Source organism: Myxocyprinus asiaticus, chromosome 5, assembly GCF_019703515.2.
Source record: "Myxocyprinus asiaticus isolate MX2 ecotype Aquarium Trade chromosome 5, UBuf_Myxa_2, whole genome shotgun sequence".
NCBI classification, from domain to species: Eukaryota; Metazoa; Chordata; class Actinopteri; order Cypriniformes; family Catostomidae; genus Myxocyprinus; species Myxocyprinus asiaticus.
In genome coordinates, this window is record NC_059348.1 from 29,263,522 (window position 1) to 29,280,870 (window position 17,349).

A 17,349-nucleotide genomic window follows, 5' to 3' on the forward strand; every position below is an offset into this window, starting at 1 on the left:
CCGCCAAGATTTGGAGTTGTTGTTTTAATATTCTCCTCCACTGACTGACCTCTGGATCTCCTTTTGCTTTCAGGTTATGGGATTGGGCTGCCCCAGAACTCTCCTCTTACCCGAAACATTTCTGAATATGTCAGCCGCTACAAGTCTGATGGCTACATGGACTTGCTCCACGACAAGTGGTATAAAGTGGTTCCCTGTGGAAAGAGGGTCTTTGCTGTGACAGAGGTGAGCCATCTAAAGAAACTGTTTTACATGAGTATCATGAGTGTGTAGCAGTCATGGCTGGTGCTTTTCAAGAGTGGGGAAGTACAAATGTAATTTATCAATGGCAAAATAGAGTTTGTACTCAGATCTACTTTTTTTATTATTATTTTGGTGTCTGTAATGTTGTTCTTAAAAGCTGCTACTCAAATTACTACTCTCACCTGCAAGGCAAAAGCAGTAACTGCACATTTTGTTAAAACTGAGTAATGACTGAAATCGGGTGTCTTTAACTATGATCTGCCCTATGACAGAAGGGTTTGGCTCAGTGATTTTTATAATTAATATTCAGCTGGACAATTTTTCTCAGTTTCAGTGTTGCAGTAGTTACTGTGTTGAGGCTTTGTAGGGCAATAATAAAAAAAGAGTGGAATTACTTAACAAAATAGTCTAGCCGGATTTTATAGCCCTTTTTCTTGATTATTGCGGCACAAAATTACTGAATTTGCTGCAGTTTTTTTTTTTTTTTTTTTTTTTATGTTATTGCAATGCCATTTGCAGCATTTTTGTTTTGTTTGTTTGTTGTGCACATATGTTGTTTTGCAGTGAAATCTCACAAATAATCATAGTGTACTTGTGTAATTTGTGTCTATGACAGTATAAGTGCAATTACCTAAATTTATTTTAGTGCATAATAACTGAATATGCAGTTAGCAGGCAAACAATAACAAATATACACTCTCACAGGTAAAATCTGTGATATGGCTAATATGAGTTCAAGACCTGTAATTCGTTTTTGTATTACAGTTTTCTGCCTCAGACAATGCAAGGAAACATTAGTATGGTTAAAATATTAGAACTACATTAAAAACCGTAAACTAAATACACAAATCTATGTCTACCGTGATTATTACATCTCTGGTTCATGATGTTTTTATCTAACCAAGATTATATCTGATAACGTCATGGTTACTTGTGTAACCTCTGTTCCCTGATGGAGGGAACGAGACGTTGTGTCGATGTAGTGACACTAAGGGTCACTCTTGGGAGCCCGAGACACCTCTGGTCTTTGATAAAAGGCCAATGAAAATTGGCGAGTGGTATTTGCATGCCACTCCCCCTGACATACGGGTATAAAAGGAGCTGGTATGCAACCACTCATTCAGGTTTTATGCTGAGGAGCCGATATAAGGTCCGGCCATTTCAGCGGGTAGTTCAGCGTTGTGGCAGGAGGGACACAACGTCTCATTCCCTCCAAGTAACCATGACATTCCCTGTCTGTCACTCACTTGACGTTGTGTCGATGTAGTGACACTAGGGGTCCCTATACGAAACGCCACAATTGGCTGAACTGTGTTATGTGAACTGGCGGTGTGTGGTGGGCAGACTACTGTGTGCCTCATAGCCAGCACACCAGGTCGACACGTAACCTCCCCCAACATATTTATGAGTGTCAAATGGCCCTTTTTGGGGACAAGTCGACTACCCAAAAGATAGAGACAGGCTTAACCCAGTCGTGGCCTCTTTTCCCCTTCTTTTTTTCCACTCCCTAAAAAAGAAGGGGGATTATCCAACTGGGCCGCCAGGTCTAGTCAGGGGGTGTCCCTCCCAAGGGGAAGACACTGCGGAGACCACACCTCGCCCAAAGTACGTCACATGGTCTTTCCAACCATGTGGGGAGTCTTCAAGGTAGATCCTGCCCAACGGGGGAGGAGTTACTACAAACATTGAGACTGGGGCAGAGGGCTCTGCCCAAGGAAAATGCAGTTTGCCAACAGGGAAACGAATTAGCAGAAGATATATAATCACATGGTGTTAGCCTTACAGGGAACCGCCACATGCGGAGCACCTACCCCAGAACAGGGCTCTTAGTTAGCGCGTGTACCGGGCCGGCAGCGAGTCTCTCCGAAAACTCGACTGCCACAGGGCTCGGAGGAAGTCAACCAGGGAACAAAGTTTGTGAACACTACTGGGAATTAATGGCGCACGTCTTCAGCTCCAAGGGAGGTGGAAAGCGCTATGTGCAAGCGATACACCCAGCCAGCTATCCCAGGCTTATCTGCTTGTGTTGCGTGCCACTACCTGGGACGAAACCGGTTCCACCCAGAGGTTGTAGAACCTTGCACAGGTGTTGGGTGTTGCCCAGCCAGCTGCTCTGCAAATGTCTGTTAGAGAGGCACCACTGGCCAGGGCCCAGGAGCCGCTACACTCCTGGTAGAATGGGCTTGTAGCCCTACTGGGGGCGGCATGTCCTAGGCGACATATGCCATAGTTATGGCATCAATGAGCCAGTGGGTGATCCTCTGCTTGGAGACAGCGCTTCCTTTCTGCTGTGCACCAAAGCAGACAAAGAGCTGCTCAGAGGTTCTAAAGCCCTGCGTGCGATACAAATAGATGCGTAAAGCGCGCACCGGACACAGCGACGACAGGGCTGGGTCTGCCTCCTCCTGGGGCAGCGCTTGCAGGTTCACCACCTGGTCCCTAAAGGGGTGGTGGGAACCTTGGGCACATAGCCCGGTCAGGGTCTCAGGATCATGTGAGAGTAACCTGGACCGAACTCCAGGCACGTTTCGCTGACAGAGAATGCTTGCAGGTCACCTACCCTCTTGATGGAAGTGAGCGCAGTCAGGATGGCAGTCTTCAAGGAGAGTGCCTTAAGCTCGGCTGACTGCAAAGGCTCAAAGGGGGCTCTCTGTAGACCCTGAAGAACTACAGAGAGGTTCTATGAGGGAACGAGGCACAGTCTGGAGGGATTCAGCCTCCTGGAGCCTCTTAGGAACCTGATGATCAGGTAGTGCTTCCCTAAGGACTTACTGTTGACTGCATCTTGGTGTGCTGCTATGGCGGCAACGTACACCTTCAAGGTGGAAGGGGACAGCCTCCCTTCCAACCTCTCCTGCAGGAAGGAAAGCACTGATCTGACTGTGCATCTCTGGGGGTCTTCCCAACGGGAAGAACACCACTTAGCGAACAGACGCCACTTAAAGGCATACAGGTGCCTCGTAGAGGGGGCCCTAGCCTGAGTGATCGTGTCTACCACCGCAGGGGCCAGACATGGAGATTCCAGAGGTCTGGGCGTGGGTGCCAGATGGTGCCCCGTCCCTGAGAAAGAAGGTTCTTCCTCAGGGGAATTCGCCAGGGGGGAGCTGTCGCGAGGAGCGTGAGGTCCGAGCACCATGTCTGAGTGGGCCAGTAGGGTGCTACCAGGATGACCTGCTCCTCGTCCTCCTTGACCTTGCACAGGGTCTTTGCAAGCAGGCTCACTGGGGGAAACGCATATTTGCGCATGCCAGGGGGCCAGCTGTGTGCCAGTGCGTCTATGCTGAGGGGAGCCTCGGTCAGGGCGTACCAGAGCGGGCAGTGGGGAGGATTCTTGGGAGGCGAACAGGTACACCTGTGCCTGTCGAATCGACTCCAAATCAGCTGGACCACCTGAGGGTGGAGTCTCCACTCTCCCCTGAGGGTAACCAGTCGTGACAGCGCGTCCGCTGTAGTGTTGAGGTTGCCCGGGATGTGAGTGGCTTGCAGCGACTTGAAGCGCTGCTGACTCCAGAGGAGGAGACGGCGGGTGAGTTGTAACATACAACGAGGACGCAGACCGCCTTGGCGGTTGACATATGCTACCGTCGTCATGTTGTCTGTCTGAACTAACACGTGCTTGCCCTGGATCAATGGCCGAAACCTCCGCATGGTGAGCAGAATTGCCAACAACTCGAGGCAGTTGATGTGCCAATGCAGTCGCGGACCCATCCAGAGGCCGGCGGCTGCGTGCCCATTGCAAACAGCGCCCCAGCCCGTTTTGGAGGCATCTGTCGTGACCACAACATGCCTGGAGACCAGTTCTAAAGGAACACCTGCTCATAGATATGATTGGTCGGTCCAAGGGCTGAAAAGACGGTGACAGACCGGCGTGATGGCCACGCAATGTGTCCCGTGGCGCCATGCCCATCTCGCGACTCGAGTCTGGAGCCAGTGCTGAAGCGGCCTCATATGCATCAACCCGAGCGGGGTGGCCACCGCCGAGGATGCCATATGCCCCAGGAGTCTCTGAAAAGTTTCAGTGGAACCGCTGTTCTCTGTTTGAACGCCTTCAAACAGGCCAGCACTAACTGGGCACGCTTGTTCGTAAGGCGCCGTCAAGGAGACTGAGTCCAACTCCAAACCGAGAAAAGAGATGCTCCGGGAGGAGCTTGCTCTTTTCCCAGTTGACCCGAAGCCCTAGTCAGCTGACTGGCTAATCCTAGAGTGAGCTAGGATTAGCCAGTCGTCGAGATAGTTGAGAATGCGAATGCCCACCTCCCTTAACGGGGCAAGGGCAGCCTCTGCGATCTTCATAAAGACGCGAGGAGACAGGGACAGGCCGAAAGGGAGGACTTTGTACTGATACGCCTGACCCTCGAACGCGAACCGCAGGAAGGGTCTGTGTCGAGGAAGGATCAAGACGTGGAAGTACGCATCCTTCGGACCAATCTTGATGCCGGACGCTCGCTAGAATGCGTTTTTGCATCAGCATCTTGAACGGGAGTCTGTGTAAAGCCTAGTTCCTTTTTCGGTACGATGAGATAGGGGCTGAAAATCCCCTTCATCTCGGCTGGAGGGACAGGTTCTATCGCACCCTCTCATAGGAGGGTAGCGATCTCCACGCAAGGTAGCAGCATTTTCGTCCTTCACCAAGGTGAAGTGGACACCACTGAATCTGGGCGGACGCCCGGCGAAGTGAATCGCGTAGCCGAGTCGTACGGTCCGGACCAGCCCTCGCGATGGATTGGAAAGTGCAAGCCATGTGTCCAAGTTCCGCGCAAGGGGGACCAAAGGGACAACGTCATCGGACGTACCGGCAGGTGGGGCCTCGTGGCGGGGCGAAGCTCGAGTTGCCACAACACGTCGTGGCCGTGCTGAGTCTAAGGACATCGAAGCACTTACCTGGCTCCTTGTGACCACCCCCTAAACAGCCTGGGATGGGGGAGGAAGAGGTCTGTCCTCGTGACCCATGGAGACTGCCACATCAGGGGCGGATTTGTGCCACAGCTGGGCACTCAGGGGCGGGAGACCGCCGCTGGAGCGCCAAACCTGCCAAATAGAGTGGTGGACTGGGTCATGATGACGGCCGTGCACACCGGATATGTGACCCAGGGACAAGGAAACCGCTCTTGCTGAGCTCTTGAGTACTACAGCCACTTGGGCATGCAGTGCAATTAAATGTAAAAGGTAACAACAAGATGGAGAGATCTGCTTACCAGCTCCAGAGCAGCGGGTTTCCTTGTCCCTGGGTTGCCCATCTCAAGGGCGCTTTGAAGCCTTTCACGGCTTCTGGGCGGCCGCGAGACAGGTGGCGTCTGCTTCCTGTGGTGGGCTCCACGCCGGGGCCAGGCAAGTCACCGAAGGGGGACACCCTTGGTGATGAGTAGACAGGGTGCAGGATCTTGAGCTGCACCGGGGCAGGATATGCCGGCTAGCATCTGTCTACTGCTCCACCATCGAGAACTGCTGGGCAAAGTCCTCGACGGTGTCGCCGAATAGGCCCACCTGGGAAATGGGGCAGCAAGGAACCGTGTCTTCTCGGCCTCACCCATCTCGACCAGGTTGAGCCAAAGGTGGCGCTCCTGGACCACTAGTGTGGCCATCGTCTGCCTGAGAGACCGCGCCGTGACCTCCGTTGCTCGGAGAGCGAGGTCGGTTGCCGAGCGCAGTTCCTGCATCAATCCCAGGGCTGAACTACCCTTGTGCAGTTCCTTTAGGACCTTGGCAGACTTGCAGGAGAGCCATGGCATGCAGGGTGGAGGCGGCTTGTCCAGCGGCACCGTAGGCCTTGGCCGTCAGAGACGTCGTAAACCTACAGGCCTTGGATGGGGGCTTTGGGCACCCGCGCCAGGTGGCAGCGCTCTGCGGGCATTGGTGCACGGGAGCACCTTTATCCACCGGGGATTGCCGAATAGCTCTTGGCCGCCCCACCATTGAGGGTAGTGAGGAAGCTGAAAAGATCAGGACCGAGCAGTAAAAAGTGCCTCCCACGACCTTGTCAGCTATTCATGCACTTCTGGGAAGAAAGGAACAGGGGCGGGGCATGGCTTTGAGCGGCGCCGCAAGCCCAGGAACCAATCACCGAGCCGCGAGGGTTCAGGGAAGAGCAGAGGGTTTCACTCTAGCCGACGCTCGCGGCTGCCCGGGAAAGCATGTCGTCATCTCCGAATCAGCCTGTGACTGGGCAATCATCCCCGAAGGGAGGAGCCCAGCTGAGGCCTCCAGCTGGACGAGCCCGCTTTCCGATGCTGTGCTCGAGAGCTCATCACTTTCGCGGGCTCTGAATAAGAGGTCGAACTCGCCGTGAGACAAGCCGGCGGACTCATCCGGAAGCTCGATCGGGGCAGACGAGCGTGCTGGGGAATGGGAGGTCCGCGGGGGGATACCCGGTGGAGGCAGTCCCATTGGGGTCCCCAAATCGCCCCCAGTGCTAGCCACGATGGCCTCATACCCGTGGGTAAAGGACCGAGGCGGGGAGCCTCTGGGGTGGCTTGCATTCTTACGAAGGTGAGCCGTGACCACAACGTTGCCATGGACATATCCTCGCAATGAGAACATGAGCATCCACGAATGTTGTCTCCGCGTGAGCAGTGCCCAGACACGAAAGACAGTGATCGTGACCATCAGAAGGCGAGAGATAATGAGCGCAACCAGGAATAACACACAATCGGAAAAACATCTTTAGAAAGATGCGTCTTTAAAAAGACGTTCCGTGTGTGCCGCTCCTTTAGAGAAATATACTCTTTTAGAGAAATATACTCTTTTATTTCTGCCGAAGCGCCCAGGGGCATTCTCTGCAGTGCACCGGTGCAGAGGGGGGAGAAGCCGCTGAAATGCATCGTCAGATCCAGCAGAGGTGAATGAACAGTAGTATTCAGCTCAGTGAGCGTGACCGTTAGGCTCCGAAGAGAAAATCTGAATGAGTGGTTGCATACCAGCTCCTTTTATACCCGTATGTCCGGGGGAGTGGCATGCAAATACCACTCACCAATTTTCATTGGCCTTTTATCAAAGACCAGAGGTGCCTCGGGCTCCCAAGAGTGACCCCTAGTGTCACTACATCGACACAACGTCGAGTGAGTGACAGATAGGGAACCATGATTATTGTGCATTTTAAAGTTTAATCACATTTACTATAGAAATGCCATGAATGCAGTGTTTCTGTGTCTCATTTTCCTTTACAACAGTGCATGTGAGCACTCCAAATTAACTCAGACCATTACCGACCTGCACCGCAGGCTGCACTCAGAGCAACTCCTGAAGAGCGCATGAAGATTGCGATGTAGGCCTACAAGTGCTGTCTGTGGTCCTGCAGAAGTTTAGACAAGGATTTTCATAGTGAATGCAAAGCAATCTGTTCCACTTTAATCTAAAAATTATGTAATGGCAAATGTTCATGGTCATTGCAGGTTCATACATGGAGTGTTAATGACCAGCAGTGACACAGAGGAAATGCCAGCTCACTCTGTTACTGTGGAGATGATAGAATGGCGGCTGTGCAGTTGGATATGTCTCAACTGCATAAAGCTTTGAGCATTCATTTGCCGCTGTCAAACATGGAGAAAAGCAATCTGATTACCTCAGATTCATATTTTAATTCACAATGCGGGAATTATCAAAAATTTATAGAATACATTTTTGCATTTTTTCTTGCGATCGCACGACCGCAAAATCCAGGAGGACTGACAAAAATAATTGAACCAAGCTCAGAACTTAATTTTTTTAATATTTACAAATAGCAAGAGCCAACTAAAACCAACTGCATCTCTATCTTTGGTGACGCTGTCAGCCACATTACATACTGTATATCACATACTGTAAAAATGTTTTGTCAGGAACTAAAAAATGTGCTTCATGTGATGACATCTAAATTAACAAGTTTAATTCAAGTCAAAAATAGTATTTAATATAATTGTATCAACCTGACTACTGTACATTAGACAATACCAGCCAAGTTTACGCTTAAAATGTAGTAAGCCATATGTGGTCCCATTTAAATCTTAGAATCTGAACTTTCACAGAACTCATTTTGCATTTATGTTACATAAAAAACAAGATTAGACCTGACATCCTCTGCATCGCAAATGAGCGCCACCTTTTGGTAATGATGTAGAAATATGAATATTAAGGTTTTCAAAAAGCACTGAAATCAAGTCAAATTAAATATCATAAGAAAACACTCGTTATCAGAAATGCACACTATGCATTTTATTTTGTCAAAAGAATCACAAAGTGAAATATGACCTCTGTAAAACAATAAAGACAAATTTTCTCTGTCTGCTCAGATCATGGTTTCTGTAAGCCCTAAATAGCCACAAACTGTAGATCAGCTCTTACCTTAGGCTGTTTTCTTCAAAATGGGCATTTTTGTGAACTTGCTTGGGTAAATTACCCAATGTCATATCTCAGATCTCCAGAACAAAATATGTAGTCCAGCAAAAAAAGCAAGATAAACAAATTATCAGCTAAATATGTTGTTGACCATTGATGATTAATGCAACCCACAAAGCTGAGGATATTAGCTTTACAACAACACCTAGATTAAGCTGAGATATTCAATGAAACATTTTGCCATTTTTTTTTTCGGAATCTTTTAAATTTTTTAAAATAAGCTAATTTAAAAAATAAAATTCAGGTTAAGCCATGTTTGCCGAACAGTTTTTTTTAAGCAGTCGCCACTGGTGTGTAAATACAAGGGTTCGTATGTGTATGTGTGTGCTTCTATATGTCTGTTTTTGTACAGATGAGTTAGTGGGTTCTGCCCTTGACCAGTTTTCCTTACTGTCAGACCGGCTCTTTTCCATCTGAAAAATCCTTTTGTTTGGAATTACTGCCACCTGCTGTTTAATAGCAATTCCATCAGAGGGATGCAGTGCCACCACAATCCTTTTTTATTCCAGAGGGCTCCGTGCCAGCTGTACCACCCCACACACCTGAGCTTCTGTGTAGCAGCCGCCAACACAACACTCCATCAATGGAGTCCCAGTCAATAACCTCCCAGGAGTTGTAGTGCTCCTGTAAGACATTGTCTTGGACAGTCTGGCTTCATTACCTTGCTGTGGTTATGAATGGGGTACTTCATGAGCAGAAGCAATGACATTTGTTTTCGGCCCCTTTGCCAGCTGGAAACCATCTCAGGCACTCTCTCTCTCTCACTCTCTCTCTCTCTCTCTGCTCTGAAGCCGAACTATCCTGTCATCACCGACTCTCTGCTGTAAAAGCACTACTCTGTTGTGCAATAAATTCCGGAAACTAACAGGCAGAATCGAACATGAAGTCCGCACAGTCAGTTGCCCCCTTTGACTGAATGTTTATTTCTGTTTATTCCAGAGCTGTTTATAAAAGCGGCTTCAAATGCAAACAGCAGCATTTTATCTCCTCAATATTATTCTGTCTTAATTAAATTAGAAAGTGTTTTTCAAACAGCATCTTGATTCATTGTCAGATACAAAGATATGGAGAACAGAGAGAGATGGGGAATTTAAAGCAACAATCTAACATGAAGTGCTGCATCTGGCATACACTCAAAATAAATGAATAAATTATGAATTAACAAAATGCCAGTATTTGTCCCTAAATAATACTTTGTTGTTCACAGCTTCAGAACTCAAGATATTGTGCCAATAGTGTGTGTACAAAGTTAAATAAACATATATATATATATATATATATATATATATATATATATATATATATATATATATATATATATTGTCTACGAGCAGCTGTGTCTTTGAACAGAGTGAATAGTGTAAATAGCACTGGCCACACAGCACCAAAATATACACCAAAATTGAAATAGTATATGTTAGTAAGTATTATGCTATTCTATTCTAATAGCTCTAAAGGTATGTGTAACAAAGGTTCAGGTTGGGCAGATAAAGGAGGAAGCGGTAACCAGTTTCCACAGTTCATGTGAGTTCATTTTATTCACAAATAACCAGCAATCGCTGTACAGCTTCACTCAAAAGATAAGATGGCTTTTAAGCATCACTCAAATAAACAGTCTGTTCTCTATAAAGACTCTCCCTCAGGGAACAGACACGAAGACACTGGTCTGCCTGTCTCTCTCTTCTCTCTGTGAACTGGCTGTCTTTTTTATCTCCCCTGACTTTCACTGTGAACATAGAGATGGTAATTAGTCACAGTTCATCTCAGGTGGAGATACCGCTTTCTCTCTCCACAGACGGGCGCTCATGCCCTCACCTTCACATACCTTCACCACCCGACACAGGCCAGGGGAACCATCCGGTCGCAATTGCTGCGGTTTTATCAATTTGAGGTCGCACCTGCCCGTGACCCAAGTGGAACCCCAGATACCGTACCTCCACCCGTCCAATTGCGCACTTCTTCGGGTTTGCTGTGAGCCCCACTCGTCGCAGCAACCTCAGAACTGCCCCCAGATGCAGCATATGCCGCTGCCAATCATTACTGTAAATAATGATATCATCCAAATAAGCAGCGGCATACGCAGCATGCGGTCTGAGGATTCGGTCCATAAGCTGCTGAAACGTAGCTGGGGCCCCAAACAAACCGAATGGAAAGGTCACAAATTGGTGTAATCCAAACGGTGTGGAGAAGGCAGTTTTTTCACGGGACATTGGCATTAAGGGGATCTGTCAATATCACTTTGTCAAATCCAGTGTCAAATGAAAGAGAGCCGAGCCCAACCAATCGAGCAGTTCATCAATACGAGGCATTGGATACGTGTCAAATTTAGACACCACATTGACCTTTCTATAATCCACACACAACCGGACAGAGCCATCGCTCATAGGTACCAGAATCACCGGGCTGGCCCAATCACTGTGAGATTCTTCTGTTACACCCATATAGAGCATGGCCTTTAATTCTTCCCATACTACTTGTTTCTTGTGTTCGGGTAAGTGTTAGGGATGACTACGTACCATTACCCTGAGAGTTGTCTCGATGTGGTGTTTTATGAGATTAGTGCGGCTGGGGAGAGGCAAGAACACGTCAGAGAAATATTTTTTGCAATCTGGCAATCTCCGTATGTTGTGACGGCGAGAGGTGGTCTGTGCAAGAGACCAGGGTCAACTGATTAGCTTTTAGACTCACCTCCACCCTCAGGCTCCACCCTCTCCGGGACTACCATCACCAAGGATACAGGGACTGCCTTGCTTCATGGTTTTAGTAGGTTGAGGTGGTAAATTTGATGAGCCCTGCCCTTATCCGTACACACTACCTCATAATCGACTTCCCCAACTTGCCGTGTGACCTCAAAGGGCCCTTGCTACTTTGCGAGTAATTTAGAGCTCGATGTGGGCAGTGATAGAAGTACTTATCTCCCGGTGCAAATTCTCATAGCCGAGCTCCCCTGTTATACTGACGTTCTTGTGCCTGTAGCAAATTCTCCTGTGATAGTCAACCCAGTGTGTGGAGTTTTGCTCTCAGGTCAAGAACGTATTGAATTTCATTTTTGCTCTGTGAAGTTCCCTCCTCCCAATTTTCCTTTATGATGTCTAACACACCACAGGGCTTACGCCCATATAATAATTCAAATGCGGAAAACCCAGTGGAGGCTTGTGGGACCTCTCATACTGCAAACAACAGGGGTTCGAGCCACCTATCCCAATTTCGAGCATCTTCGTGCACAAACTTATGAATCATATTTTTTAAGGTCTTCTTAAATCGTTTGACCAAGCCGTCCATTTGTGGATGGTACACGCTTGTCCGAATCGATTTAATAATAATAATTCGTACAGCTCGCATAGTGTACGTGACATGAAAGTAGTGCTCTGGTCAGTGAGGATTTCTTTCGGAATCCCCACTCGGGAGATTATTCTGAAGAGTGCCTCTGCAACACTACATGCTGAGATGTTGCGAAGAGGCACTGCTTCCGGGTATCGCGTTGCGTAGTCCACCAGAACCAACACAAAATGATGCCCGTGTGCTACCATTCTAATGGCCGATGAGGTCCATGCCAACTCTGTCAAAGGGAACCTCGAACAACGGAAGAGGGTGCAATGTCACTTTTGGAGTTTCCGGCGGATTCACCAGCTGATGCACACCACCGGATAACATCCCTGTGAATGCCCGGCCAATAGAAATGGGCCATGAGACGGCTTAGTGTTTTCCCCTGTCCCAATTGACCTGCCATCGGACTATGATGTGCTGCCTGGAACAACTGGGTTGTATCTTCTTTTGTCTGAGTGTCCTGCGTCACTCAATACAACCGATCATATATAGTTGAGAAATATGGATATGTGAGTGCAATGCGTGGCTGGAGGCACTGACCATCAATTACTTTCACTTGGCCAAAAGCGTGCTTAAGAGTCTCACATCTGCTCCAGAGGGAAATCCCCAGCGGGAATTCCCCTAAGGGCTGGGGAATTCCCCTGTCAGCGCATTGCACACCCCACACCGTCCCACTGTATTACAGGACCCATCCACACACAACCCCTTTAACAATTCGGGAAAAGCTGGCCAATTAGTACCCAAAATTAGTGGATGGGTGAGGCAGGAACAAACCACGGCCTCAATGTTATGTTTTGACCCTGAAATAGAATAGTGACGGTCACTGCAGGATAATCGTAAATATCCCTGTGCACACACCTCACCTTTACCCAATTATTTGAATCCAATGCCCCATTTTGAACCAAGCATTGATGAATAGAGGTTTGGTTACAACCTGAATCCATCAAGGCTTGGTATGTACCCCCCCAATACTCACGGGTATTTGGTACATCCCGGCTCGATGGGGGGCGGCCTGTGTAGTGTCGGGGACCCGGATCACCGTCCCCACCTCCATCACTCCACTGCGGACGCAACTCCAACAGACCGGCCCAAACCTCACGCCCACACCAGTGGCAGCAGCTTCCCCACCTGAGAGGAAGAATGGGTTGAGCCGGAGGAGAGAGAGACAGGAGTGTTAGCATGTTTCCGGGGGAATGGGATAGGTCAGAAAGAAGGAGAGAGAGAGAGAGGCTCACCGGTCCCTGGGTATGCCATTAAATGGTCCACCACCAACTGCACTGCTTCATCCAGCAATGCCGGTCAGTTTCACTGGACCCACTCTGCAGTTCCTTTCGGTAGTTTGGTGACGAATTGTTCCAGTACCATGAGATCGATGATGCCCCCGACGTCGCTGGGCTCCTCGGCCAGCACCCACCACCGGCAGGCATCGCGGAGCTGTTGAACGAAGGCAAACGGGGGCCGACTTCGCTCAGTGTCAGGGTTTAGAACCGCTGGTGATGCTCTTCGGGACTGCGGCAGTCCGCTTTTCAGCATCACTCAAATAAACAGTCCGCTTTTCAGCTTCACACAATACAAGACTCTCCCTCAGGGAACAGACACAAAGACTCTGGTCTGCCTGTCTCTCTCTTCTCTCTGTGAACTGGCCATCTTTTTATCTCCCCCAACTCTGTGAACATAGAGATGGTAATTAGTCACAATTCATCTGAGGCGGATGTCCTTACCGCTTTCTCTCACCCCAGATGGCTGCTCATCCATGCCCTCACTTAGGGTGACTAAATTAACTGGGTGTGTGTGGGTGTATATATGGGAGATACATTTCAGTAAGTTGTACTGTACTCTTTCAGTATAACCTCTGATATTCATTCATGTTTTTTCATGCTATGTTGAAAGAGAGCGTTGTGCCGCTCTGTTTGAATGTGTAGCTGCCGCAATCTGTCACACAAAGCATTAAAGAGCATTAAAATAATATTTATTGTTTGGATTTCATGATAAAATTTACATAATTTTCTGATTAACAATTTTTATTGATTCACATAATGAACACAGAAAAACAACACATATACAGTATACACAGAATCAACAATTAACCCCACTATCACCTCTCCCAATTCCCAACCCCACCCTGGCCCCCAACAACATCCCAGTGGTCGTACATGATTATACACACACACACAAAAAATAAAATAATAATAATAATAATCACACATTTATGTTTATGCATTTGGCAGACGCTTTTATCCAAAGCGACTTACAGTGCACTTACTACAGGGACAATCCCCCTGGAGAAACCTGGAGTTAAGTGCCTTGCTCAAGGACACAATGGTGATGGCTGTGGGGATTGAACCAGCAACCTTTTGCCAGTTATGTGCTTTAGCCCACTACACCACCACCACTCACATCCAGCAACATCAGATATCCCAATTTCTCCACAAACAAATTCAATTTCCCTAGTCTTCTAAATGACCCTTCTTCAAAGGCTGCCACCCTCCCCATCTCCGAGCACCACTCCTGAAATGAGGGCACTCCAGCCGACCTCCAACCCTTTAAAAGAATCTGTCAGGCGATCATGACACTGGTTAGGACCCAACTCTTTATGTGTCTATTCTCAACATCGATGACTGCCCCATCGCCCAAAATACAGAGTCTGGGGCAAAATTAGCAATCCATCACATGATGGACCCAAGTGACCAATACATCACACACAAAACTCTGAACCTTCAGAGTTTTTTGGTGAATGAGGCATACTGTATGATCCAACCCCTAAGAACTGCTTTAAGTGCCTCCCAAGCCACACCCACAGAGGATAGTGAGGTCCAGTTGGTCTCCATATAGACATTGATTTCAGCCTTTAGCATTTGTAGGAATTCAGGATTTTTGCAAAAGGGATACATTAAAGCGCTAACTATATGATTTCTTTTTCTCTGTATGTGGCAACACCTCTAAACTCACCAGGGCGTGATCTGAGACTAAAATGTTGAACACATGAAATGAGGGATTTAGATATATATATATATATAAAAAAAATTATATTGTAAAATAAATCTTATAGACTGATGAAAAAAATGTATAGTCCCTACCAGATGGGTTCAAAAGTCCAAGATTTTTACACATCCTGTGAAGAGTCATTGCTGCTCTAGGGGGCTTACACACTTTTGCTTCACTATGATCAAGGACTGAGTCCATCAAAAGATTAAAGTCTCCTCCCAATATTATATCATGAGGGGTGCCAGCAGCTAGCAACATCCCTTCAAGATATATAAAAAAGCCCTGATCATCAGCGTTAGGTGCGTAAATATTAGCCAAAATCAACCATTGCCCCTGAATTTCTGCTAAAACAATAATGACTATTCCTAATTTATCTTTAATCTGTTTGAGACATTTGAATTGTAGATGCTTACTTATCAATGTAATGACTCCCCTGCTCTTACTTGAGCCAGAATTAAAGAAAACATGTCCACCCCATATCTTCTCAAATTTTTCATCTTCCTGCTGGGAAAGATGCATTTCTTGAAGAAACACTATATCATATTTCTTACATTTAAGAAAAGAAATATCCTTCCTTCTTTTTATGGGGTGCCCCAACCCATCCACATTCCACGTGGAGAGAGACAATCCACTCATATTAACATTTGACATTTTGACATATTAGAAAAAATAGATTGTGTCAAAAACAAAATTATAAAGACCACATTCGAACATTAGAGCAACAAACAAACCCCAAACTTCCCCCAGAACCAAAGAAAAACATGCGCATTAACCCCGCGCACGACATCGCCAACTGGCGTCCGTCCTTCTAAACTCAAACAGTCCATGTACGCCTACGAGAGCCCCCGCAACAACTTTGCCGTCGGATTGCTCAAGTCCGGTGTTTCTATACAAATTTTGTGAGACGGAATTACACGACAGAAAATTATCTATAGCAGAAAATTATCTATAAAACAAACTCCAGTCAATATGAGGCATAAGCACCAAGAGCGTGTAGATTCATCCACATAACTGTCCGGAAGGTGTGTTCCTCCAGAAAACAAACTCCAGCTGCTAGCAGAACCAGCAAAAAAAAAAAAAAAAAAAAATGAAAAAAGGCAGTTCAGTTTCCTCGGGCAGTCAAACGAATGTTCAGTGAGCTGGCCAATTCGGCTGTTACATGAGTGTAACACATGCCGTAATCACTCTAATGATTTTCAAGAAATATTCCACAAAACAAACTCCATCCAATAGGAAGCATAAGCACGAAGAACGTGCAGATTCATTCATGAACTGTCCCGAAGGAGTGTTATTCCACAAAACAAACTCCAGCTGCTAGATGGAATCAGCACAAAAAGAAACAAAATAAGGCACCCACTTTCCTCGGACAGTCAAGTGAATGTTCAGTGAGTCAGGTTCACTCGGCTGCATCGAGAGCATCACACAATGACTTACTCATTCCATTGACTTTATGAAGGACATTGCTTCCTGTGGGCATGTAAATATTTTGCGGCCATCCTTAGTATCTATTCTCAATTTGGCCGGGAACATCAGTGCAAAAGCGACCTTCCGTTGATGTAAGAGTTTCTTACATTCCTTGAATCAATCACATTTCTCTCTTGTCGAATTCGCAAAGTCTGGGAACAAGAAAATGTTGTGGTTCTTCCAAGAAAGTCTTCCTGTACTCCTCGCCTCGCATAACACAAGATCTTTATCGGATGATCTCAGAAATTTGGCCAGAATTGTTCGGGGCCTGTCTTCCTTCGCAGATCTCTGCACCGAAACCCTGTGAGCTCGCTTGATTTCTAGCTTATGGCCTGTTATGTCGAGCAGACTCGGGAAGAGCTCGTCTAGGAATTTCACCATATCTCTGCCTTCTTCGTTCTCAGGAATTCCAACAAGTTGGATGTTGTTTCGCCGGTTACGATTCTCAATGTCTTCCAACTTTTCCCAAACGCGCTCCAAGTCTGTCTTAGTCACTAGCGGGTTAGCAGCTAATTCCCTATCCGATGACTCCAGATAATCGATCCGTTTCTCGACTTCCCCCACTCTTGTAACCAACTCAGAGAATTTAGTCTCCATGGCAGTGACTGATCGACGTATTACAGCAAAATCCTCCAAGTCAGCAATGACTTTCGCCAGCAATGCAACATGCTCGACAGTTGATGCTGAATTTCTCCCACCGCACCGTCCAAACTGAGTCCCTGGTCTGTAGCCCTATCAGGGGTATCAGCTTGAGAACGTAAGTGACTTTTAATGTCTCCAGAGCCGGAGGATTTTGAATTCTTTGACATATTGTCTTCATAGAACAATTATGGAAAAGGGTGTATCAAATCTCACCGGTTTATGACACAAAAAGTATTAAAAACTAGCAAAGTGCGCAGAGCTCGCCATTCACATGTACGACCCTTGCATGGTGCCACGTGACTCAAATTGACATAAATT

At 47.2% G+C, this 17,349-nt stretch overlaps 1 protein-coding gene across 1 annotated transcript in view; it reads left to right on the forward strand.

Moving 5' to 3' along the window:
• LOC127441516 (glutamate receptor ionotropic, NMDA 3B-like) overlaps positions 1-17,349 on the forward strand; it is a 91,436-nt gene that overhangs the window by 49,924 nt on the left and 24,163 nt on the right. Inside the window, exon 6 of the mRNA XM_051699039.1 lies at positions 74-225. Within this exon, the coding sequence (XP_051554999.1) occupies positions 74-225 (152 nt within the window). The remainder of the gene's footprint in view (positions 1-73; positions 226-17,349) is intronic.